At 50.6% G+C, this 25,148-nt stretch overlaps 1 protein-coding gene across 3 annotated transcripts; it reads right to left on the bottom strand.

The window, feature by feature from the left end:
• Nucleotides 1–317: 317 nt before the first annotated feature.
• NPC1L1 (NPC1 like intracellular cholesterol transporter 1) lies at nt 318–24,989 on the bottom strand. 3 transcript variants are annotated; one of them, XM_061165603.1, is made up of 19 exons: nt 24,823–24,988; nt 22,320–23,851; nt 19,477–19,577; nt 18,895–19,067; nt 18,525–18,653; nt 17,819–18,001; nt 16,602–16,716; nt 16,342–16,469; nt 15,743–15,880; nt 15,373–15,462; nt 9,447–9,637; nt 9,156–9,280; nt 8,438–8,564; nt 8,214–8,269; nt 7,142–7,292; nt 6,738–6,969; nt 6,481–6,594; nt 6,241–6,403; nt 318–4,058 (listed from the first exon to the last, which is right to left on the bottom strand). In XM_061165603.1, the coding sequence occupies exons 1-19, from the start codon at nt 24,874–24,876 to the stop codon at nt 3,859–3,861; spliced, it is 4,002 nt and encodes a 1,333-aa protein (XP_061021586.1). In that variant the 5' UTR covers nt 24,877–24,988; the 3' UTR covers nt 318–3,858. The 3 variants fall into 3 exon arrangements, with proteins under 3 accessions (XP_061021586.1, XP_061021587.1, XP_061021588.1); XM_061165604.1 differs by lacking the exons at nt 318–4,058; nt 6,241–6,403; nt 6,481–6,594; nt 6,738–6,969; nt 8,438–8,564 and having other exon boundaries at nt 7,155–7,292; nt 24,823–24,989; XM_061165605.1 differs by lacking the exons at nt 318–4,058; nt 6,241–6,403; nt 6,481–6,594; ... (6 more) ...; nt 15,373–15,462; nt 15,743–15,880 and adding an exon at nt 15,960–16,069 and having other exon boundaries at nt 24,823–24,989.
• Nucleotides 24,990–25,148: the final 159 nt, after the last annotated feature.

The raw sequence follows: 25,148 nt of genomic DNA, 5'->3' as shown, positions 1-25,148 counted from the left end.
ACATCTGCTGCGTTCACTGCATTGCAGTATGGTGTTTTGATTGAAGTATGAGAAACCCAGTCTTATACAAATAGTTTAATTGCCTTTTTAAATAAATGTGAGTATTATTCTTGGAAACTACACCAACATTCAACAAATTGTAGTTTCTTAAAGATTAGTTGTACTGTGAAATCTGAGATTGTATCAATAAATGTCTCCTACTTTGTCACATTAATATCCGTTGGTCTGTCCTAATACTTTGAGTGGATCTTTGTTCACAATCTAGTCTCTGTATACACAGAGCAAGGAGAGATGGAAGAAAGAGGCAGACCACTTCAGACTGGTAGGTAGGAGGTTTAATAAGCAAGGAAAGTTACAAGACTTGTCCTGGGCAGCCCCAAGACCAGTATATTTTCACATCCACTTTGCCAGAATCGTAAATGTTTATACAGACACCTTAACTGGGTTCAATCACATACACTGTCCAGATGGGCTCAAAAACATCTTCCCCTCTCAAGGTATTGAGAGGGGAAGATGTTGTTGAAAACAACTGTTGGTGAGGGAATGGTAGGCAGAGCATACATTACAAGGACAGAGGAAAGGGTGAGGAGTTTTCCATTGCCTGGGTCTAGCTAGAGGGTCAACCAGGGATCATGTTCTCCTGAATACCCCCAACAAACTTTTACACATGTGATTTTGTAAAATCAGAATGGAACAAAGAATGTGATGCAAGAATCTAACTATATTAAAAATATATAAGGGCTTCCCTGGTGGTCCAGGGGTCAAGAATCCTGCCAGTGCAGGAGAAACGAGTTCAATGCCTGGTCTGGGAATATTGCACATGCTGCAGAACAAATAAACCTGTGCCCCACAACTACTGAACCCATGCACTTAGAGTCTGTGCTCTACAACAACAGAAGCCACTGCAATGAGAAGCCCATGCATCACAACTAAAGAGTAGCCCCCGATCTCTGCAACTAGAGAAAGCCCGAAGGCGGAAACAAAAACCTAGCTCAGCCAAAAATAAATAAATAAATATTTTTTAAATGTATAAAGCAGCTTCTCTGAAAGGGATACTGACCCCATCTGAAAGATGCTAACCCACGTAACTCTGGAAAGGAATGGTGTCTGTAAGACTAAAGGCAAAAGGAATTGTATGTAAACACTAAATTCTAAAGTTGTTTTCCACAGGAGTGTAGGTTATCATTTCTGAGACTTCTCCATATGCGTAAAGGTAATCAACAACTAAGTAAATGGTGAGGGTGGTGGAGCCCGGCTTCTCTTTAGTGGCATGAGAGGCTCCAGAGAAGCAAGAAAGGAGTCTGGAATGATTCATGTGGTTATGGGTTAGAACTGGAGGCATCAGCATAAACTCCTTTTTAGTGTAGATACAGATGGCTTTTCATAGAAATATTTCTAGAAATGTGTACATACACAGGTCAGTATTAACATATGTATGCCCTTGCTCTCTCAGCTGAGAGGATCAGAAGCAACAAAGCCCCAGCAGCAACACACTGAACACCCAGATCCTGATTTCTAAACTTATCTCCAGATGAAGGGCTGGAACTCCTGAGAGAAATGGCTGACTCTAGGACTAAGACAGAAATATACAAGTTGAGCCTGTACCATCTTATAATGTCAGGAAGTACGGAAGTGCTCACAAAGAGGGGAAAAAACCCACAGTGAAGGGAATATGTCAAAGGGACCTAGGAGCCAACTGGAAGACTTCCCAGTGGCCAAATGTGGAGCAAAGAGTCACTATATCAAAACCCAAAGTAAAAACTGACCATCCTTGGTTCCATACTGATAAAGATAGCATACTGAATAAATAATAAATGGAGGAGAACAATTTTCCTGTTCAGAAGAGTTCCAAATAATTTATGCAAACACTCCACCCTCCGGAAAGTAGAGCATAACCACTCACCCTTAAGTGTGGACTGTGCATAGCAACTTCCCTCCAAAGAGTGCAGCATGCAGACAGGAGCAAGTGTACAGAGGAGACGCCTGGCCGACACAACCTCAGCCAGGCAGTCACAGTCAGCGTGACAGCGACAAGCTATGGTGACCGCAGGCACCCTTGACACTATGGGCTGAGACCGGCTCTCTGCCTCGTGGTCTCCCTCCGAAAAACCCATCACCTTTGTCTAATCGGGAGAAATACTAGACAAACCCCGTTTGAAGGACATTCTTTAAAACACCTGACCAGTCTTCAACTGTCCAGGTCACCAAAAACAAAGAAAAGGAGAGCCTGACATACTGTCAGAAATGAAAGGAGACTAAGGAAACATAACAACCGAGTGTTGTGGAGTGTCCTGGACAGGATCCTGGCTCAGAAAAAGGAGCCTGGGTAAAATTACAGAAATCTAAGCAAAATATGGATTTTGGTTAGTAGTAATTATCAGTACTGGTTCATTCATGGTACACTGACAAGTGTATCACACTAATGTGTTACTCGGGTAAATTTTGGGGGGCGGGCGGGGGGCATACAGGAACTCTCTGTATTATCTTTGTAATTTTCCTGCAAAACTATTCTAACAAAAAGTTTTATTTTTAAAAAAAGTATTTTTTAAAAAGGGATAACAATCTATAACCCCACTCCCCTCCCTCCCAGAAACAAGTGGAGTGTTGTGTTGGTGTTGGTGCCGGGAAAGAGGCACCCTTATGGGGTGGAGGTGTGCATAGGGCAGACTCCGTATCCTTTCAGTGCTACAGCGATTGTAGCTCCCCACACACAGACAGGAGACGTGTAAACACCTGCTCATCACACAGGTCCATGGTTCCATACCTGAAGTCCCATATGTGAGCCGAATTTCAGAATTTAGAACATTTTTTCAGAAACGTAATTTGATGCTTACAGTACATTAGATATTAGACCTCATCAGTATCTGGGGTAGCAACATGAAATCAAACTTGTTAATGTGCTGAAATATATGACTATTCACATCAAGTTGGTTGAAGAGTGTAAGTATCCTATTTAAAAAAAAAAAAAAAAGAAGTGTTAGTCGCTCAGTTGTGTCTGACTCTTTGCAACCCCATGGACTATAGCCCACCAGGCTCCTCTGTCCATGGAATTCTCCAGACAGGAATACTGGAGTAGGTTGCCATTTCCTTCTCCAGGGAATCTTCCCATCCCGAGGATGGAACCTGAATCTCCTGCATTGCAGGCAAATTCTTTACCATCTGAGCCACCAGGGAAGCCTATTTATAAACAGTATAAATAGATACATCGTGTCTGATCAGTCTTTGCTAGGAAATGAGTTTGTCCCAAACTTACAAAAGAAAAAGACAAATGCACTAGGTTTTCAGAGTTCTGGGGGTTCTGAAATTACACATAAGTGACTGTGGACTTATAGCAGAAAAATAATTGAGGACAATGTGATTGCCCACTAGCAGGGGAATGGATAAAAAACATCTGTTCATTCACACAATGGAAAGCTGCATCGCAGTTAAAATGATTGGACTAGATCTCCATGTATCGACATGAATAAATCAAAAAAATGCATGCTGCATAAAAAAAAAACCTCATTGCAAAAGGTTAGGTCACGTATGGCATCGATTAAGGAAAATTTTAAATGTGAACGTATATGTTGTTCACATATATGGAACTAAAGTTTTAAAACTTGCATGAGGAGGACACATGTCAAATTTAAGAGACGGATTTGGACCAGGTCACACCCAAGCCATCATGTGCCACCTCCATCACAATTGGTGTCTTTATGGGTGAGATCTGGCGGCCAGAGGGTGACCAATGGTGGGCGGTCCTGTGGAGACATCCTCTCTGAGGGCCTGGGGGAAGGATAGGTCAAAGGACCCTCAGGAGGAGCTTTCGTGGCCCCTCAGGTCATGGCCGATTGAGCTTGGACAGGTGCTCTGGCCCCATCAGAACTTCTGCCTGTTCTCTGATGGAGAGCTCGAGAGGCCTCCTGCACTCTTGGCAGGATGTTCAAAGCTGTAGTTGACGTAGACACCATCATCAGTGCTCATCGGGGTGGAGTGTTTTGAGCAAGAGGTCTCCTTGGCTGCAGCTGCCTCCTCCTCCTGCTTCTGCTGCTGCACCAGAGCTGGGTTGACATCGGGCCCTGCAGAGGGACAGACCCAGAGCAACACGGTCAGGGAGGCGGCGTGCTGGGTGCAGGATGCAGGCATGTGTTGGAGCCTCAAATGGAAGTTCCAGAGGGGGAGAGCTAAATCCTAAGCCCCCCACCTCCATCACTGCCCTTCACCCCAGTCCTCACTTGGCCATACCCCCCAAAAGCTGGTAACGATCAGTTGCCACCCGTGCCCAGCCCCTGGTGCCCGCTGTCTTCCAGTACAGGCCCCTGCCATCCAGGGGTCTAGCAGGGGAAGCCCCAAGCTGCCCATAGCCAGTGACTCCTCCCCCTCCTCTCTTCCTTGGACACGCTATGCAAACATTCCTTGCTGAGAGAAGCCATTCCTCACTGTCATCACTCAGGTCAGAGAGGGAACCCGGGAACCCTGCGCCTCCCACTCACCTCTCTGTCAGGATCCCAGCCACTCTGCAGGGGGCGGGCCACTCAGAATCTCCAAGGGGTGGCCATGACCTGTGGGACCTGTGGCTCCCCAGCTAAGCAGCCTCTGGGGAGGTCCCCAACAACTACACTCTCCTCTTCCAAAGGGGGTCGGGAAGTTTCTACAAGACTGGGATGCCTTGCATAGGGGCTCTGGTGCTGTGTGGCCTCCAAATACACTGCATGTGACCAGCTCTATTACTGGAGTGGAGGGGTCTCAGGTTCCTCATCTGTGAAATGGGGATGAAAACATCACCTACCTCCAGGGATTATAAGAGGATTAATATATATTTATTAGCACACAAACACATCCTTCTATTAATATAAATGTTCCATCTAAAATTACCATTATTATTATTCCTGGTATCAGGGAACAGTGCAAAACAGAACTGCTCTCAGCTTGCCCACCCCATGGGGGAACGCTTCATCCAGGGGCCCCGTTTAAATTTCTGTGGAGCGATGGGGTGTGTAAAATAACTGGGCTCAATAGGGATTTTTCTAATGGTCCACTGGTTGGGAGTCAGCCTGCTAATGCTGGGGACACAGGTTTGACCCCTGGTCCAGGAACTAAGATCCCACATGTCTTGGGGTAACTAAGCTCATGCACCACAACCACTGAAGCCCATGTGCTCCGCAACAAGAGAAGCCACCACAAAGAGAAGCCTACACACCACAACTAGAGAGTAACCCTGCTCGCTGCAACTAGAGAAAGCCCACAGCAACAAAGACCCAGAGCAGACAATAAATAAATAATTCTTTAAAAAAGAATAACTATGCCCTACAGTAAGCTCCGGGAGTTGGTGATGGACAGGAAGCCTGGCATGCTGCAGTCCATGGGGTCTCAAAGAATCAGACACGACTGAGCAACTAAACTGAACTGAATGCTCTACAGTGAGGAAACAGAAATGTACATGTTGCTAGTAGGAGTTTAAATGGTAAAACTTCTTGGAGGGTGTTAACAGTTGGAATGAACAATCAGTATTCGTGGACTGAACTTTCTCTAGCATATATTGGAGAGTGAGGTCAAAGATTCAGCCATAAGGATAGTCATTGCAGCACTGGCAATAACATGCAAAGTCAGAGATAGTCCAGTTCTAGTCCTAGTTCAGTCGCTCAGTCGTGTCCAAATCTTTGCGACCCCATGGACTGCAGCACACCAGGCTTCCCTGTCTGTCACCAACTCCCGGAGCTTGCTCAAAGTCATGTCCATCAAGTCGGTGATGCCAGAAACAGTCTAATGTCCAGCAACTGGGAGCTGGCTAAATGGACTGTGGCCGATCCATACAAAAGGAAATGTTTTTCAACCGCAAGTTGTCACCCATGAATGAGTCATGAAATCAATTTCTCAGATAACACCAGAATTTTTTTTAAATCAATGATAGAATAGAACAGAAAATACCTGAGGCTTCTTAGGCAGTGTTATTTTGTGAAAGGCCTGTTCTACTCTGCATGTCCATGTCCATACCTGTACACACCACCTCTCAATGTGAAAATATATTTTTTGTTCAAAGTCATGATCAAAAGTTCAAATGGCCACTGAACATGTTTGAAACACACATCTGACCCAAAAAAGATGTTTTCACATGCTAAGTGAAAAACTGTAGCTTCCAAACCAGGAGGAACTGTGTGCCCACAATTTGGGTCAGTGCCTGTCCCAGGTGAGGGGGAGCTGTGAGTGTTCCTGGCATTTTGCCTGTGGCTTGGAGTCTTGCAGGAGGGGCCTGGCACTCACCCAGGTAGCTGAGGATGACAGGCAGGAAGACCAGGCCATGCAGCAGGCCCAGCACGGTGATGAGGAGGTTGAGACGGAAGAAGAAGATCTGGATGAGCTGCGCCTTGGCCAGGCCCAGGACGAGGATGCCAGGCAGGTTGGTCATGGCCACTCCTGCAAACACCTGGGGGTCACAAGCAGGCGTCAGACTGGGCAGGGGGTGGCTGACCAAGGACCATGCAAGGCGGCCCATCCACTCACCGCACTGCCCATGGAGACGGTGGCCTCCTTAGCCCTCTCCAGCCGTGTGGGCTTGGTACTGATGGCAAAGGAGCGGGTGATGTGGGACACGAACTCCACAGAGATGCCCACCGCCTGAGGGAATAAAGGGGGCTTCAGCCACCCAAGGGCAGGGGCAAGGGTCTCCACCCAGGCCAGCAGGCAGCACCTAGACTCCAGAAAGAACTGGGAGCCTCATTTCCTGCACTAGAGCCCTGACACTCCCTCTGGCGGGTTACCGTGACCAGGTTGATGAGGGACACAGCGTTGTAGCTGATGTCCCAGAGCGTCATGAAGCCCACAGTGTCCACCAGGATCATGATGATGGAGAAGAGGTTGAGGAGACCAGAGCGGACGTCCATGCCCAGCAAGAAGCAGCAGACGACAAAGGTGGGCACCAGGCAGATGGTGAGCATAAAGAGCCCCTCGGGAACTATGGTCAGGTACTGCTCATAGAACACGTTGGTGACCCTGTGGGGCACAGAGCACAGTCACCCCTCCGCGGCCTCCCATGCCCACTTCGGGATGAACTCTGGGCCCAGTGCAGCTGAAGCCTTCCTTCTGGAGCCCACCCCCACCTTGCGGCCACCCTCGCCAACCCAGCACCCTCACCCCCACCCCCCTCTGGAGCACATGCACTCACGAGTAAGGGAAGACCTCAAAATCTGGGTCGGTGCCTGGCACCTTCCGCAGGTCGGCAGTGATGTTGGCTGCCAGCGCCCGAGTTGCCCGCAGAGCCTCTGTGAAATCCTGCGAGTTTTTCAGCGGCTTGTTGTAGGCCATGAACCGCGAGGCTGTGAAAGCCAGAGCCTGTGTCAGATGCCCTCAGAACCCCCAGGAGGCAGTGCCCAGCTGAGTTCAGGGCTCTGCTGCCACCATTTTGGAACTCTTAAGGGCCCTGCATTTTTGGTTTTCCCCCAGGCCTGCAAGCTCTGTAGCTGGTCCTACTGCTGTGCCAGACTCAAGTCCTGGCCCTGCCTCTAATGGATGGAGCTTAAAGAGATCTCCTGAGGGACTTCACTGATGGTCCAGTGGCTAAGACTCCAGGCTCCCAATGCAGGGGGCCTGGGTTCGATTCCTAACTGGGGAACTAGATTGGGAAATTAGTTATGACAGGCTGCATGTCATAACCAAGACTCAATGCAGCCAAATAAATAAATAGTTTTTTTTTTTTTAAAAAGAAAGAGATCTCCTGGATGAATCCAAACACTGCTGTGTATGGTTTCAAAATATGCATTGGATTCTTAACATTAATTTCATTATTTTTCCAATGCACATTTTCCTAGAAGAAAGGGAGACAAAAGAAAAAATGCAACAGTTGACTTAACAGAGCTGTGGGTTGGGGGACCCCCTGGGTGAGTAGAATAGCCATTCATTGAGCCAGCTGCCCACTGCCCACTTCTGAGGGTGACTTGTGCCTGAGAGAAGAGGAAATAGGTGGCTCCCAAGTGCTGCATCAGCCCCTGAGAATTCCATGAATGCCACACTGACTATGAATTCAGGGGATGGGGAGAAGGAAGCAGGCAGACATGGGGTGGAGTCCGAGGACGTGGAACTGGGTGACATGACTTCTGAGGACAGGCCCAGGGCAGTGAGAAATCCCCCAGGAAGGAAGAAGAAGGGAAGGTTCAAAATGGAGAATCTGTCTCCTGGGACTCATGGCACCCCCGGCGCAGCTGACTCTGGTCTTCCCCTCCAGTCCAGGCCAGGCTTACCTAAAATCTGGCCATCTGAGCTCATATTCACTGAGGTGCTGTATGCTGCCAGGCCCCTGCAGGAGGAGGACCAGAACAGATTAGCCAAGGACCTGTCCCCTCCGTGAGCTTGGCCTATGGCTACACCCAGAGACTCCACACTGCCTCCTGCCCACTATGACCCCACCGTGGGCACCCACACAGCTGTCCTCCTCGTGCCCCCACCACCACCACCCACCGCCTACCCTTTGGGACATTTGATGTTGGGCTCGTCACTCAGAAACCAGGGAAGATATTTGTGGAACTGCTCCACTGATGGCCGAGCAGAGCCTGCTGTGGGGCTCACACAGGTCTTCAAGCAAGCCAGGGAGTCTACAAAGAGAGTGGGGGGCTCTAGGCAGCAGCACCCCCCAAGGCCAAGCAGACCCTGCCCTGCCCTGCCTTGTGCTTGTTTGCCATCAGGATCCCCACGCACTCCCAACTGCTGTAACAAGCCTGGTTACTCTGGGGGGATATGTGATGCCTCTACAGATGGGAGGAGTGCTCCTCTCATATATGCAAACTGCTGGTACCTTCAAGCAGGGGGGAAGCAAAGTTCAGGGCAGAGAAACAGCCTCCACGGGGCCTCCCCACCCCACCTCCAAGCGCAGCTGCTGAGGCAGGATCCTGCACCAACCTCAACTCTCACTCCACTCCCATGGCACTTGAGCATCAGCCTGCTCAGGGGGCATGGACACAACTCAGCAGGACCAGGAGGGTGCAACTGCCCGGCAAGCCAGCTGGACTTCTACCTATCTAGGTGTAGGACCCCCACCTGAACTCATAGACAGGGCCCCCTGCCCCAAACTGACCCTGTAGGAGGGCAGGAAGGGTTAAGACATCCTCCACTGGTCCTGTCCTTTCTCTAGTCTCAATTTCCCCAAGCTATGATGGGCCCTGAACTCCCAGAGGCCCCATACTCACTGACAGTCGAGGGGCAGAACTCATCTTTATTGGGACCAGAGATATAAAGGCGGCAGCAGGAAGATGAAGTCAGCCAGTCAATGAAGTCGTCCACCCAGGAGGAGGCGGGGATGGCCAGGTAAGACCTGAATGCCAAGGGAGAGGAAGTCAGGGGACAGGACCGGATAGGCAGGCTGTGGTGGGTCCTTCCTACAGTCCAGCTTCCACGCCGGCTCCCCTCAGGTGCCTGGCAGCAGGTGGGCAGCAGGGCAGGAGGGAGAGAGACATACAGAGGTGGGCTGGGACACTCACACATCAGGGAAGTCGGTGGCGTACTGGATCTTCTGGGTTAAGGAGAAGTTGTTGCAGCCTGCACTGGAGCAGATAGCATTCATTCCTTCCTCAGTGGAGAAGTTGTAGCCCCCAGTGGTGACAAAATAGACCGGGGCCCCCACCTCAAAGTAGCGGTTCATAAAGAGGAAATAGTCGATCAGGTATGAGTCCTGCAATGGAAGACAGTCAGTGAGGCCATGGCCAGACGCACCTCCAGGAGCTCCAGCACCTCCAGCTCAACAGATACACACACAGCGATACACACAGAGGTACAGGCTCACAGACTCACATGTACAGTTCCAGTACAGAGGTACATGGTCAAAGTATGCCCACAGAGGCACACACACACTCCAAGGTACACCTGTCTAGGTATGATCACAGGTACCTACACAGAACACACTCACAGAGGTATAAGCACAGGGCATCATCCCCCTGCATGAACACGCTGTCTGACACACACATACAAACACATACACATAATTTTACCCCTTCCTATCATCCCCTTTTGGCACAGCCGCAGTCTAGCAAGTTAGCCTGTGACCACAGCCCACATGGAGACACACATATATACATCCTTGTGCACACCCTCAAGGCTGTATGCCAAGCATCTTCATGGCTCATTCCCTTCTCCTGCAGCATAAACTTCAAAGTGACATCAGGAATGATGGTGGAGTAGGAAGTTCCAGGATTCCACCTCCCCATCTAGACAATAACTGCACTGGCAGAATCTGCCTGATGTAACTATTTTGGTACTCTGGGGTCTATTGAGGGCTTCAAACTTTCAAAGAAAGGCCTGGATGGTAGATTGTGGTTAATTTGATCTACTTCAGCTCTTAGCATGGTACAAGCTAGTCATCATTTATCCTCCCGGACCTGCGGCAGGCAGCCATGAATGCATTCCAGGAACAGTCTGCACACAGCTTGCAGGCCCTCCTCTTAAATATCAAGGATCTGTGTTCTCATCACTCATTGCTGCTTCTAATCTCAGTAGAGCAGACACAAAGTCAGGTCCCATTAGAAACTTCACCTCAAACTGAAGTGGCTGCCAGGATATTTAAAGGGCAAATGCTAAATTTGTCTTCCCTCTTCATATTTACCTTTTTCTCCTTTTGAGAGCCAGACATTTAAGAAACATGACACTCAAAAGCAACCACAAATACAGGGGAAAGTATTCACTGCACATGCTCAGGGAAAAGCAGAGACTTGGAAAAGATCTATAAAGACTTTACATCTCAAGCTGATCTTGAGGAAAGAGACATCCACAACAATTAAATTTTTTAAATAAATGAATAAATTAGAAAATTCTGGGGAAGGGAGAGAATCTGATTTCTGGAGTTATTGCAGACTCAAATGTCCATTTTTCAAAAACAACAACAAAATCATAAAGCATGCAATGACTCAGAAAGATATGGCCTATACCTGGGGACAAAAATTAATCAACACTATCCTTGAGAAAGACCAGATAATGGATATATTAGATAGAGACTTTAAAATGACTATCTTAGAGATGTTCAAAGAGCCAAAATAATATTGTTTTTCTGGACACAGTCAAAAAAACAGTGTACGAACAAAACGGAGGGACTTCCCTGGTGATCCAATGGTTAAGAATCTGCCTTCCAATGCAGGGGACACAGGCTCAGCCCCTGGTCAGGGAACTAAGATTCCACATGCCTTGGGGCAAATAAGCCTGTGCACCACAATGAAGACCCAGCAACAAGAAAGAAGAGGCTTATTATATATAAAGATTATAAGCATAGTTCCTATCAGAAAACTTGGAGGCCAGAAGGCAGTGGATTTGTATATTTAAAGTACTTAAGTGGAAAAAAACTCTCAACCAGGAGTCCTATTTTTGACAAAACTGTCCTTCAAAAAGGAGGGGGAAAAAATGAGGGAAAAAAATTAAAGCATTCCCATATGAATAACTACAGAAGAAGTCTATTGCCACAAGACCTGTCCTGCAAGAAGCTATAAAGTGAGTCCTTCAAGTTGAAGTGAAATTAAGTGAAAGTATAACTCAAAGCCATGTAATTAAATAAAGATCACTGGTAAAAGTAAATACATGGGAAATTATAAAAGCTAGTTTTATTATAACTTTGGTTTATAATTCCATTTTTAAATTTCTACATATCTTAAGAGATTAATACATAAAAAAGTATTATTCTATGTTTTTGAATACACAGTGTATAAAGAGGTAAGTTTATGATAGTAATAACTGAAAGGAAATGGAAAGGAGCAGTATAGGAACATATTTTTTGTATGCAATCCATGTTAACCTAGGATAAATTCAAAACATTGTAGAATATTTAATGTAATTTCCCTGGTAACCACAAAGGAAATAGTCATATAACATACCCAAAAGGAAATGAAAAAAGAATTTAAACATTTCACTATCAACTAAATACAAAAGAAGGTGGCAATGCAGGAAATGAGAAATAAAAAAGCTATAAAGTACATAGAAAACAGATAGCACAGTAACAAGTCTCTCCTCATCAGTAGTTACTTTACACGTAAAAAGACTACTCTGTCTAATAAGAAGTCAGAAGCTGACAGAATGGGTTAGAGAAACAGGATCCAACAAAAGGTCTATAAGAGTCAGTTGAGATCCAGAAACACCCACAGGTTGAAAGTGAAAGTATAGAAAAAGATATTCGATGCAAATAGTAGACAGTTTGCAAAGATTGCAAAGATATTCCATGCAATAGTAGGCTATCCTACTACCAGGTAAAGTAGGCTTTAAATCAAAAAAGTTTACAAAAGATAAAGAAGAACATTATATATCATTAAAAGATTCAGTACAGCAAGGGTAAGTGTGTATAAAGAGTTCCACACCTAATGAATGACCATCCAAATCTATGAAGCGAAACTTGACAGAGCTGAAGGGAGCAATAGGAAGTTCTACAATGAGTTCAATACTCCACTATCAGTAGTGGGCAGGACACCCAGACAGAAGATAAGTAAGGAAATGGAGGACTTGAACAACAGGAAACCAACTAAATCCAGCAAGCTTACACAGCAACTCTGCCCAACAACAACAAGGTACATATTCCTCTCAAATACACATGGAACATTCTGCAAGACAAACTAGGTATTTGGCCACATATTAAATCTCAGCATTTAAAAAGATAGATGTCATATTATGTATATTCCCTGACCATGACTGCATGGTTAGAAATCATTAACAGAAGGAAAACTGAAAAATTCACAAAGCCGTAAAAATTATACCTCCCAGCAATGATTTATCTTGAGTATAACACCAAAGGCACAAGTTAACAAGAAAAAAATAGACAAATTAGACTTCATGAAGATTAAAAACTTAAGTGCATCAAAAGATACTACCAATAGAGTAAAAAAGCAACCAACAGAAGTGACAATATTCACAAACCACGTATCTGATATCTGATATTAATTAATCAGATATTAATCCCCCATATCTGATAAAGGATAGTTATCCAAGATATTTAAAGAACTCTTTAAACGTAACAACAACAAAATCCAGCCCAATTCAAAAATAGACTTTTCTCCAAAGGAAATATACAAATGGCCAATAAGTAAATGCTTAACATCACTAATCATTAGGGAAACACAAATGAACCACAGTGAGATACCACTGCATATCTATTATGATGGCTGTTGTCAAAAAACAAAACCCAGAAAACAAGTGTTGGTGAGGACACGGAGAAATTGGAACCCTGTGCACTGTTGGTAGGAATGTAAAATGGTACAGCTATATAGAAATCAGTATGAAGGTTCCTAAAAAAATTAAAAATAGAATTGCCATATGATTTAACAATTCCACTTCTGGGTATATAGCCAAAATAATTGAAAGCAGGGTTTCAAAGAGATATTTGCAAACCCATGTGCATAGCAGCATTATTTCACAATAGCCAAAACATGGAAACAACCCATATCCATCAACAGAAAAATGGTTAAGCAAAATGTGATATATATGCATCCATATATACAGGAGTATCATTCAGCCTTAAAAAGGAAGGAAGTTCTGATACATGTTACAACATGACCAACATGAGGACATCATGCTAAATGAAATAAGCCCATCACAAAAGGACAAATGTATGATTCCACATATGTAAGGGACCTGGAATAGACAAATGCAGAGACACAAAGGAGGATGGAGGGGGGAGGTGCCAGGGACTGGGGGAGGAGGAATGAGGAGTTACCATTTAATAGGGAGAGAGTCTCAGCTTTGCAGGATGAAAGAGCTATGGAGATGGATGATGGTGAGGGTTGTACAATATCCTTAATGCCACTTTAAAAAATGGTTAAAATGGCAAATTTTATGTTACATTTTACCAGAAAAACATCCAAAGAAATACACTTTATATAGTCATAAGAAACAAATCTCCCCCAAAGAAAAATAAACAAACAGCATTAACAAAACCTCAGCTGGGGGACTTCCCTGGTGGTCCAGTGGCTAAGACTCCCCGCTCCCAGTGCACTAGGCCTGGGTTTGATCTCTGGTCAGGGAACTAGATCCCACACGCCACAACTAAAGATTTCACATGCCATGACTAAAAGGTTCCGAACGCCCCAACTAAGAGCCAATGCAGCCACGAAAAAACCCTCAGCTGGTCTTACAGACCAGTACCACCTTCCTTCTCACTGGTTTGGCCTACCAGGCCACTGATACCCATTCTGGGGTCACTGGGGACCCTCTTCTCTTCAGCCGTTTGAGCAGTCCCCAGGGCCACCATGAGTGGCAGAGTCATTCTGGACCCTTGCTGGCTTTGCAGCCTCTTCTCGCTCCCTATGAGCTTCCCTGGTGGCTCAGATGGTAAAGCGTCTGCCTGCAATACAGGAGACCCGGGTTTGATCCCTGGGTTGGGAAGATCTCCTGGAGAAGGAAATGGCAACCCACTCCAGTATTCTTGCCTGGAGAATCCCACAGATGGAGGAGCCTGGTAGGCTACAGTCCATGGGGTCACAAAGAGTCAGACACAACTGAGTGACTTCACTTCAATTTTCCTTCTTGCTGCCTATGCTGGCTTGAAGGTGCCATCCTGCCTGTTTGCTCTCCTCCTACCTCATCTTGCTTCCAAGACCACTACCACCAGCAGATGGCTACCAGACCACTGGATCCAAGATTCCTGCCCATGCCCAGACCCCCATCTCCACACCTACAGTGGCCCTGGATGTCCAAGCCCTCATGATGTTCTCTCTCCCCTAGAGCCCAAGTATGCAGACTTGCTTTCCCCAGCCACCAACCCACCTCTGGTTGCATGTCCAGACACACCTCAGGTCCCTGGCCTCTCCGATGTACAATTCCTGTCAACCTCATATGCTTGCTGGTCCTGGTCAGCACCTTTCCCCACCCCTCACCTGCAGCGCCTCCAGCTCTCGGGCTTACCGCCTCTCCTCCCCACACCTGCAGTCACCCCTGCACACAGGAAATGAGCCTTGGTGTGCCCCAACCTGCCCTGGTCAGCGCTGTGACCCTTGCCTCCTTCCTCTGCAAATCCCACTCATGCTCAGACACCCCTCATGCCTCTCCTCCATCTAGAACCCTCAAGCTCATTGAGGTCTTTTCATCCCCAGGCCCCCCAACCCTCCCTGTCTTTCCAGGGACATTTGCTGCTGCAGAGCCCAGGCCTGAGAACACAGAGTGCCTGGCACTACGCAGGCACTCACTGAGGTGTTGGTCATTCTGCCCAGGCGATCGGCTCCCACGGCCAGTCCCTCAGATGCCTGGTCGTCTCCCTCTGGTGGCCTGAGGCTGGAGCCGAACTCCGGCAGTTTCCATGCAGAATGTGGCTTCTCTTCCCAACTCCACATGATGGATGGTCCCCCACCCCTACCACACCCCTGGTTCAGGCCAACCCATCCGCTCTGTGCTGCTGATTTTCCTCACAGCCTTGGGGACCGAGGAGAGGGGAGAGAGGGCACCCACCTTGGGCAGAGCCAGCTGCTGGTCCAGGCCCACATTGATGTAGCACATGAAATAGAGACTCGCTCCGAACAGAGCCAGGAAGACCAGCACCTGGGAAGGGAAGCGTCAAGTGAAGGCCTCCCGCCTAGCATCTCCCCAGTCTGGGTCTGGATGGGGTCTTGAAGGAAACATTCTAGAGTTGGGCCAACTTGAATCTCAGCAATCCCCCTCCCCGCCCCAGCTTCAACCCCTGGACCTGGGCGAGCTCCAGACCCCTCCGATGACCACAGGCAAGGGTCAAGGCTAAGCAGACCCTCCCACCCCAGGCACTGCCAGGCCCCCCAACCCTGGGTGGCACGAGGTCCCCCTGCTGTCCCTCCCGCCCACTCACCACGACCACGCGGGTGAGCCAGTGGAACAGGAATGGGACATAGAACTTGCGGAAGAATCCAAGCAGGAGCCCCTCATCCTGGCTCGGTGGGGGCAGCTTCCGGGCTGTCTTGCAACAGCAGATGTCCATCCGGGAGGCCTAGAAAGAGGAGGGCACTCAAGATGGCCCCAAAACAGACCCTGGGGACCACCTCCCTCCCATGGAGTGGGAGAGTCACCTTCCACGGGTGGACTGTGCCAGCACCGCATGGTGGGGACATGCCAGTGTGCTCTTTTCTTTATCTTCATTTTCTGCCTTGATAAAATACCTTTGAACTTTGCACCGTCACTGAAACAAAAGCTCCCTCCCTGTCAGTCTCTCGTTTATGTTTTATTTCATGACCTCAAGTACTTTTAGCAGGGTTGATCATATTCCCCCAAATGACCAAAACAAAGTTAATTTTCCATGGGACATCAGGGACTTCGTGGCCTAAACATTCCAGCAGGCTGTTCCCACACTCCGTCCGCATGCTCTGAGCCTTCTGTGCAAAGTGACGCCACTCCATCCCCGGCCAAGATGGGAACCAAGGGTGAGTCCCTGGGCCTTGTCTCCACCCCTACCTCTTGCCTCCTGCTGTCGAGGGAGAGCAGGGCGACGAAGGCTGACATCTGTAGCAGGAAGTCAAGAAGCACTGCAAAGCCGGAGGTCAGGGCAAAGGTCCGTACAGCTGGCATGGGGGTCAGGGCTCCTGAGGGATGGGGAGGGGGGCCAAGGGTGAATCTCAGGGCCTGGCACCTGCTCAGATGGGAAGAGAGGGAAAGGGGGCTGCCAGCCTCCAAGAACTCCCAGTGCCTGGTGGGGAGGGGTTGCTCGGGCTCACCTAAGAAGAAGCAGATGGCCTCAGAGAGGCTGCAGAGAAGCATGCTGGGGGCCACTCTGCCCAGGGCTCGGCCGATGTGGGCCTCCCGTTCTTCCCCAGGCCTCCGAGGCAGCCTCTGTGTGGGGACGGCAGGGACAGGGTCAAGATCTGACCAAGGGCTCTGTCCCTCACAGGCCAGCAGGGAGCAACCACATGCCCTCACTCCCCAAGGCATGGGCATTGCCTGGAGATGCAGCCAGGCCCGAGAAACTGCCCACACCTTGCCCAGTGGGAGCAGACCCTGCTGACACTCTGCCCTGCCATATCTTCCACTTCTCAGATTCTGGCCCAGAGAAACGCATGCTATATTTTGGGATGTCCATAGCATCCTTCCTCTGACTCATCACTGGAACCCTAAATGTTTACTAACAAGAGAGGCTAAAGACTCTACTTGTCTTTTTGTGGAATGCTACCTAGCACTACAATACAAATGTGGCTCCAGGTAGAACAGAGAAGAACAAACATGACTCCATATTGGACCTCTAACCTTTGTGCTCTGTTGCCTGCGTTTAATCTTGTTGTCTCTGGGTCTTTTGTAAAAGGATGTTGCCCAGAGCCTGGAATATACGTGATAGCCCATTGCTAAGGCTCTGACCTTTAAAGGTATAACACTTTTCCATTCATATGGAGATTAAAAGGTTGCAGAACAGAATCGAACATTTGCCTTGTTGGAGGGGTTTAGGACCTACTTTGACAGCTACAAGAACAAAAGATTCTGGCACCAAAAGGTTTGCAACAACCAGCCACACCACTTCGCCTTTTACTATAAAAGAAGTCTAAATTCTAACTCAGGTAAGGTGGTTCTTTGGGACACTAGTCCACCATCTTCTCAGCCTGCTGACTTTTCAGTTAAAGTCACTGTTCCTTTCCCCAGCACCTCATCTCTCGATTTATTGGCCTGTCATGCAGTGAGCAGTATGAGCTTGGGCTCAGTAACATATGTACTGTGTGACACTCTTGCCAGACACAATGTGGGGCTAACTGAGAGCAAGTTCAGGAGATATGTGAGATATGAATGCATTTATGTGAAAGATAAACACAGAGCACTGTTTTCCACAGGAATTGTACACATGCACATCAGTGCTTAGGAAGAGGCTGAAATAAACCCAGCCAACCCATGGGATCATGCCTGGGCATGTAGGGGCAGCTGGGGGTGTGCAGAACTCCTGCTGTCTTACCTGGTACTCAAGAACGAAGATGAAGATGTTGTCGGCCCCCACGGCAAGCACCAGGAAGGGCACCACTTGAAGGATCACCAGTGAGGAAGGGACACCCAGGTAGGAGAAGAAGCCCATAGAGGCCACGACTGCTCCCAGCACCACGGCCACCCCGCCCAGGCCCAGCGTGGCCTTGGAGTCCACCTGCAATGGGACCAGGCTCAGCCTCCTGGCTGCAGGGCTGCCCCCCTGAACCCCAGTTAGAGGAGAGCTGCATGCTCTGAGCTTCTGCACTTTGGCCACTCTGCAGTGCCGTCCTCCCAAGAGCAGGCCCTGTGAGCCTGACCACTTCTTCCTCGAGCGTGCATTATGACACAATGTAAATACCAACTTTGCATTTGCACAAGTCGAGGGAGGGTTGTCATGAGCAGAGTGAAAACTCACATGGCCTTTCAAAACAGAACACTTCAAGAAGCATCACCCCTTGGAGGAGCCACCCTGGGTATGTCCACTTTGCTGTTTTGAAGTGCTTTAGAAAGTACTCTTGCCTGGAGAATCCCGGGGACAGAGGAGCCTGGTAGGCTACCGTCTGTGGGGTCGCACAGAGTCGGACACGACTGAAGCGACTTAGCAGCAGCAGCAGCAGCAGCAGAAAGTAGGTTGGGAAGGTTCTAGGCACCCTGATGGTGGGCCAGCTCACCCTCACAGCTACCCTCTCACTTCTCACCGGTACCCGACGCCAGCTGGAGTAGCTGCCCAGGGCCAGGGAGATATACAGGAAGATGACAAGGTAGCTAACAGCAAAGATGGGCAGGTCTTCGGCCGTGGTGCTGTTGATCTCATCCTCCAGGGAACGCTGTGGACACAGACCAGACCAGACCCACTGATGCAAGAGCTCTGCCAGAGGGCACCGTGTTTGTGAGCCCCTGGAGCTCTGACATGGCTGCAAGAATAGCTATGGCATCACCCCATCCTCCTGGGCAGGCACCCGTTAGCTCAGGGTCACTCAGGAGGGGTGACGGCAGGATGGGGATGCAGGACCCCACCAAAACCACCTGAACTGTCTGCCCCAGAGCCAGGGACCCTGCAGCCCCTACCTCCGCCATGAATGTGACCTGGAACACACCAGCTGTCCGACGCTGAAAGGCTCGCATCTCCTCCAAGAAGGCTCCCTCCCAGAGCTTAGCCTGGGCCAGCTTGGGGTCCCCAGGAGCGTAATTGTTGAGGGAGAAGGTCATGATCAGGGCCTCTGCCTCAGAATAGTCCTTTCCTGGAAGGAGAAATGCTCGGCTACCTCCAACCACACCTCTGCTTTCCTCCCCCTACTCCAGCCTCACCCCTGCTTCCCCTCCCCCAACAGCAGCCACACCCCTGCCTCTCCTCCCCCACCCTCGTCATCCAAGTCATTGTGTAATTATACATCCCACTTCCCTCTCTCAGTCAAAGGCAAAACCTGGGGTTCCAGGCACAGAACGGGAGAACCTGAGCAGGGTTGGTGGAAGATGCAGTAAGTGACAGAGAAAGGATGCAGGATGGGCAGGCCTGCCGTCCCCATGAGCCCCCCACCGGCCCAGCTACTCCCAGACAGCAGGAAGCCCCCATGGCCACTCCCACCCTTCTGTCCATGATTCCTGACCCATATGTCCACTCACTGGCCTCCTGGGGAGGTCAGAGCTTACCTTTGTAGCCCCCCACGGCGAGGAAGGGGAAGATGGGCGCCCCATAGTCAGCCATGCAGCTCAGGGCCAGGGCCGTGCCATCTTTGTAGGTGAGGGGGGCACTGGTGGGAGAGGAAAGGACTTTTCCTGATTCCACTCCGACCACTATGGCCCCTGTGCCTCGCCCCAGACCCCCAGCGTCATCACCTGACCCTCGATCAGAATATTTCTTGATCCTATCCAGAGTCAACTGGAGCTCCCTGAGCAGGACCTCGAGTTCTCTCTCCCCTCATGCCGGCTTCATGCTCCTGGCTCCACCATCATCTCCTTCCAGATTGGCAGGGGGGGTGAGCATCACACACACTCCCCTGGAGTGGCGGCTGGATTCTGGTACAAGCCCCTCCCTGAGTCCTAACCACCAACAGAGACATGCAGGCTTCACACTGCCCTCAGCGTTCTGCTCCCACCAGCCCAGAACCCTCCAGGCCCTGAGGTGGGAACTCCTTCTTTCCTCATTCAGTGTCCCAGCCCTGTAACTGTGGGCAGGTCTCCATGTCCTCCACTGAGGCCTTTCTGTAAACGGGTCACAGGTGCCTGGACGGAGCACCCACTTTGAGTGCGTCTGTGAGTCACCAGCTGGCTGGGAGTGCCGGTTGCTGTCTGACCTTGAGACGCTGACCCTCTGAGCCTCAGTTTCCCTGTCTCTGAAATGGGGATAATCAGGCCACCCAAGAGTTATTGTGAGCATCCAAAATCAAAATAAAGGCAACTCAAGGACTGGAATGGATGAGATGGTTAGACAGCATCATCAACTGAATGGATATGAGTCTGAGCAACTCCGGGAGATAGTGAAGGACAGGGAAGCCTGGCATGCTGCAGTCCATCCGACCTCAAAGAGTCAGACACGACTGAGCAATTGAACAACAACAAAGGACTGGAAACCCGGAGTCAGAGCTTCCTCCCCTGACCTGCCAGTTCCAAGGGCCAGCCCTCGGGCTGAGGCACAGACTCTGGGATGCAGCCCACACTTGGCTCGCCTGAGGGGTGGGAGCCCTGACTCTCTAGTCCAGAGGTATTCAGGGTGACCCAGGGTCTCAAGAGCCCTAGAGACCCTTTCAAGGTCTACAAAGTCAAAACTACTTCCATAATAACACTAAGATGCCATTCTGTTTCCACCCTTCTTTGGTCTCAAGTCTGTGGTACACAGACAGTTCACTGACATGGCTTTAGTTTCATATTGCAGCTAACATTTAAGAAAACATCACTCGCTGAGTTTTGATGAAGTAGTAAAGAAAATCCACAATTCTCTGGAAAGGCTTTGACAACACATTTCCCTCCTCTGGGGGTGTGCAGCCAAGCATTCTCGCTGCGCTTCAACCAACAGGCCAAATGCAGAACCAGTTGCCAAAATCCAGCATCTTCTGCTAAGCCAGACCCCAAAGAGATTTGCAAAGATGCAAAGCTTCCCTGGTAGCTCAGACGGTAAAGCGTCTGCCTACAATGTGGGAGACCCGGGTTTGATCCCTGGGTCAGGAAGACCCCCTGGAGAAGGAAATGGCAACCCACTCCACTGTTCTTGCCTGGAAAATCCCATGGACTGAGGAGCCTCTCAGTCCATGGGGTCACAAAGAGTCGGACACGACTGAGCGACTTCACTCACTCAAAACAATGTTACTGTGATCACTCCTGATATTTTCAGTACAGAAAATACAATTATTTTCATAAAAATATGTTATGGGACTTCCCTGGTGATCCGGTGGTTAAGAGTCTGCCTACTGGTGTGAGGGACATGGGTTCGATCCCTGGGTCAGGAGGATCCAACATGCTGTAGAAGGGCTGGGCCCATGCATGCACCACAACTAATGAGCCCATGAACCTCAACTACTGAAGTCGGTGTGCCTTTGAGCCTGTGCTCCACAAGACAAACCACCACAATGAGAAGCTTGAGCACCACAACAAAGAGCCTGTGTGCTGCAACAAGGACCCAGCACAGCAAAAAAAAAAAAAAATTAATAATTTCCTTTAAAAATATAAATAAATAAAAAATGTTATTTGTGTCAGCATATAATGGGCCTATTATTGTTATTGTGGCAGAATTAATTAAATATTTTGTCATTTCTCAGTTTTACTTTCTCATGTGGTAAATGTCATTGAATATAACCTCTACCCACACCCCAGCTCTCTGGGGTGCTCGGTCTTTTGTCAAGTGTGAAGGGACCCTGAGACCAAGCATTTGAAGACCTCTGCCCACTCCAACCCCAGGGGCCTCAGTGCTGCTGGCCAGCCTGCTCCCCTCCAGGTTTGGTAGCTCTCAAACCTCCACTCTTGGTCCCAAGACCCATAAGCTTCACTGGCTTCCTGTTTGCTCCACAGCCAAGTGGACGCAGCCGGGGACCAAGCCCCACACAGCTTGAAGGGGTGTGGCTGCAGCCTGCGCAGGACACCTGGCCCAGGCCCAGGCCCCTGCCCAGGGCTGGGGCACCTCATGGGCTGCCCATGGCCCTGCTGGCTTGCACCCAGGCCGAGCACAGAAGCAAAAAAGGGAAACTAAAAGCACACCAGTGAGCAGGGCCTTCGTATTGCTCTGTGACCCTTAAACCAAGAACATGCAAGGATGGGTCCAGCTACATCAGGAGCGCTACAGAAAGACCACGTGGAGGCCAGGATGGTCAAGTATGAATCAGCTACGGCGAGCGTGCACCCCACTGAGGATGGGGCACCCAAGAAGGAACTTGGAGAGACACGGCACAGCACAGTCCGTGTGACCGAGATGCAGAGCACCTCGACCAGGTACAAGATGTGTACCCAGCCTGGGCCCCAGGAGGCCCACGCTGACCCCAGGACCTGGTACCACAAGGACTCACTTGGCGCAGTAGAGGAAGTGGTCCCTCCAGTCCACCTGGGCGGTCTGCCCTGACAGCGTCTGGTTGGCTGTGAGCAGCAGCTGAGTGCGGTTGTTCTGGAAGTACTGCAGGAGGCTGTTGACGCAGCAGTCGGACAGACTGGCGTTATGTGGGTTAAGGGGGGCGTAGCAGGTGTCCCGCAGGGAGACGTTCCGCTGCTCGTCTGGCGACCACACCTGCAGATGCCGCAGCCTCTCCTGCAATTCCAGCACCTCCAGCAGCAGATCCGAGGACAGGATCCCGCTGAAGTTCTTGGGCCCCAGCAGCAGGGAGTCATACCTATAGCTGGGCCGGTGAGGTGCCGTCATGAATACCTGGCTAGTTCGGAAGAAGGGGCCGAAATACTTGTCGTGGAATGCCTTCTCACGTCGGGCGAGGCTATTGGGGGCCGACCACAGCTCCACAGGGTCCGTAGTCAGTTCTATAAAAGCCAGGCCCCCTGCCAGGACCCCCACCACGACCACAGAAACCGCCAGGATGGTCAGTGGCCACGAGGCCACCCATGTGCCCCAGCACTGGAACCAGCGGCTGAGGAGGGTGTGGGTGGAGAGGCTGAGCCTGTGGGCCAGGCTGATGCTTGCCTTGGCTTTGGGCGTCTTGCGCTTGCCCCTGCACCACTCGGCCAGGCGGGGCCGCATGAGGAAGGCCGTGAGCAAGACAAAGAGACAGCAGAGGATGATAATGAGGGCCAGGCTCCCTTCCATCCGGCCCAGGCGGAAGGTGGGGTCCAGGGCCTGGGGCTGGGCAATCACAGGGCAGGAGGCGGCACAGTCCTGGCAGGAACAGGCCGCTGCACCATCCCCCTGGGACTGGTTGCAGGGCACGACCTCATCATTTAGAGGCTGTATCACGCTCCCCTCTGCCTGGCTAGGCTCCCACAGGTGGAAGGTGATGTCCAGGGGTGCCAGGCCATTGCTCGTGTCCCCCTGGAAATTGAGCCAGCGCTGGGCGTTGCAGAGGGCAGAGCCATAGACGCCACACATGGAGCCCACGGCCAGTGCGGCAGCCGCGGGGATGCGTACACGGCTGCAGGAGTTGTAGGTCTGCTCGGCGAAGCTGCGCTGGTAGAAGGCCTCGTAGGCCACCACGGCCTGGGACTGGTTGTCCGCCTGCGTGACCACTCGGGTCACGTTGATGAAGAGACTCTGGTTGGGGCTGCAGGTGTTGTGGCAATGCAGGCTCACGAAGTTGTCAGAGCAGGCGGGACAGCGGGTGAGGAGGGCCTTGGTGACCCGCAGGCTCATGTCCAGGGCCACCAGCTGCTTGGAGGAGCAGCAGGCATAGGTGGTGTTGGGGCCGGTGTAGAGACGGGGACAGATGCTTTGTAGGAGGGCCAGGTGGTCACCTGTGATGTGGCGAGCAGGTGAGTTGTCCAGGCAGGACACATTGGACAGTGAAGCCAGGCTTCCAGACAGCTCCGGGTTCTTCCCGCACTCATCGTAGAAGGCGCAGTAGCCAGGCTGGTGTATGGGTGTGTACACCTCACTCTGGGCCTGTGGAACAGGGCAGTGTCACCAGGGGCCCGAGTGCTGACCAGCACCTCTGGGTAGCTGATGGGGCAGTGGGCAGCCAGGGAGGGCATGGGGAATGATGCCAAACAGGGCGGGTGAGGTGGACGTTGGGCAGCTCCAGGATGCCAGGGGATCCGGGGGAGCACTGGGGGAGATGGGGTGCCCAAGCAGCACATGGGGCTCTCGGCGGTGTCTAAGGATGCTGAGCGGATGGGTGAAGGCCTGGTTGATCCTGAGTGACAGGGTCACTGAAGAAAGAGGTGACCTGACATAGCTGGGAGAGAACAGGGTCACCCGGGAGACTCCTGGACCCCTGTGTGGTCCTCCTGAGAAACAGTGGCCCCTGGACCAGTCGAGGGGCTGACTCCCAGGGGCCATGTGGATGCAGGCCCTGTGTGCCTCGGGCATCATTGCCATAGCAGTCAGCCACCACCATGCCCAAACTGCGGGCCACACCCAGAGGCCTGGGCCCCTCTTGGAGATTCTGAGCAGAGCTTCCCCTGCCTTCATCTGCCGGGGGCTGAAAACCTTCACCCACCTCCTCAGATGTGGAAATGAGCAGGAAACTTGAGAGGCAAGAACCTCGGACATCTTCCCTGGATGCCAAATCCTCTGTGGGTGATTCTCCCCTTGAATCCACCTCATCAGCACCCCGGGACTGGATCTTCCTTTAACCTCCCACCAGCCACCTTAGGTCAGGACACCCACAGTGGACCAGGGATGGGAAGAACTTGGTCACATCCAAACCAGCTGCCCAATCCCCCATGCTTGTGTCCATCTGACCCCATGATCTGGAGACTTGAGCAGCCCAGGACCCCCAAACTGCACACCTTCTCTGGGGAGCCTGGAATCCCTCATCTATATAGAAATTGCCCCCATCTGCAGACCCCTGGCCCTCTCTCACAGTTGCCAAGCAGCCCTTGCCCGGAGTGGACACAGGGACTGAGACTCACCGAGTGTAGGAGCAGGGCCCAGAGCAACCAGCCCTTCAGGCCAGTCTCCACCATCCTGGCACTGGGCAGGGGTCAGAGGGTAAGTGAGGCCAGGCCTTGGGGACAGCCAAGGGCCAGCTCCTGACAATGCCAGAGCCCACTTCAGCCGTACATATACTGAAACTGGGGACGGTCTACAGGGCAGCTTCCCTATCAAGGACAGCATCACCTGACTGGGTTGGGGACCAATGGCGCTGAGCCCTGTGCCTCCCAGGGCTCTCAGCTAGTTAATGATTGATGGATCACTTGTCCCTCCCACCTTTGGTCCCACCCTCTCGGATGAGCCT

This window comes from Dama dama, chromosome 18 (genome assembly GCF_033118175.1).
Source record: "Dama dama isolate Ldn47 chromosome 18, ASM3311817v1, whole genome shotgun sequence".
Classification (NCBI taxonomy): domain Eukaryota; kingdom Metazoa; phylum Chordata; class Mammalia; order Artiodactyla; family Cervidae; genus Dama; species Dama dama.
Note: the sequence above shows the minus strand (reverse complement) of the source record. Positions and strands in the feature narration are given on the sequence as shown.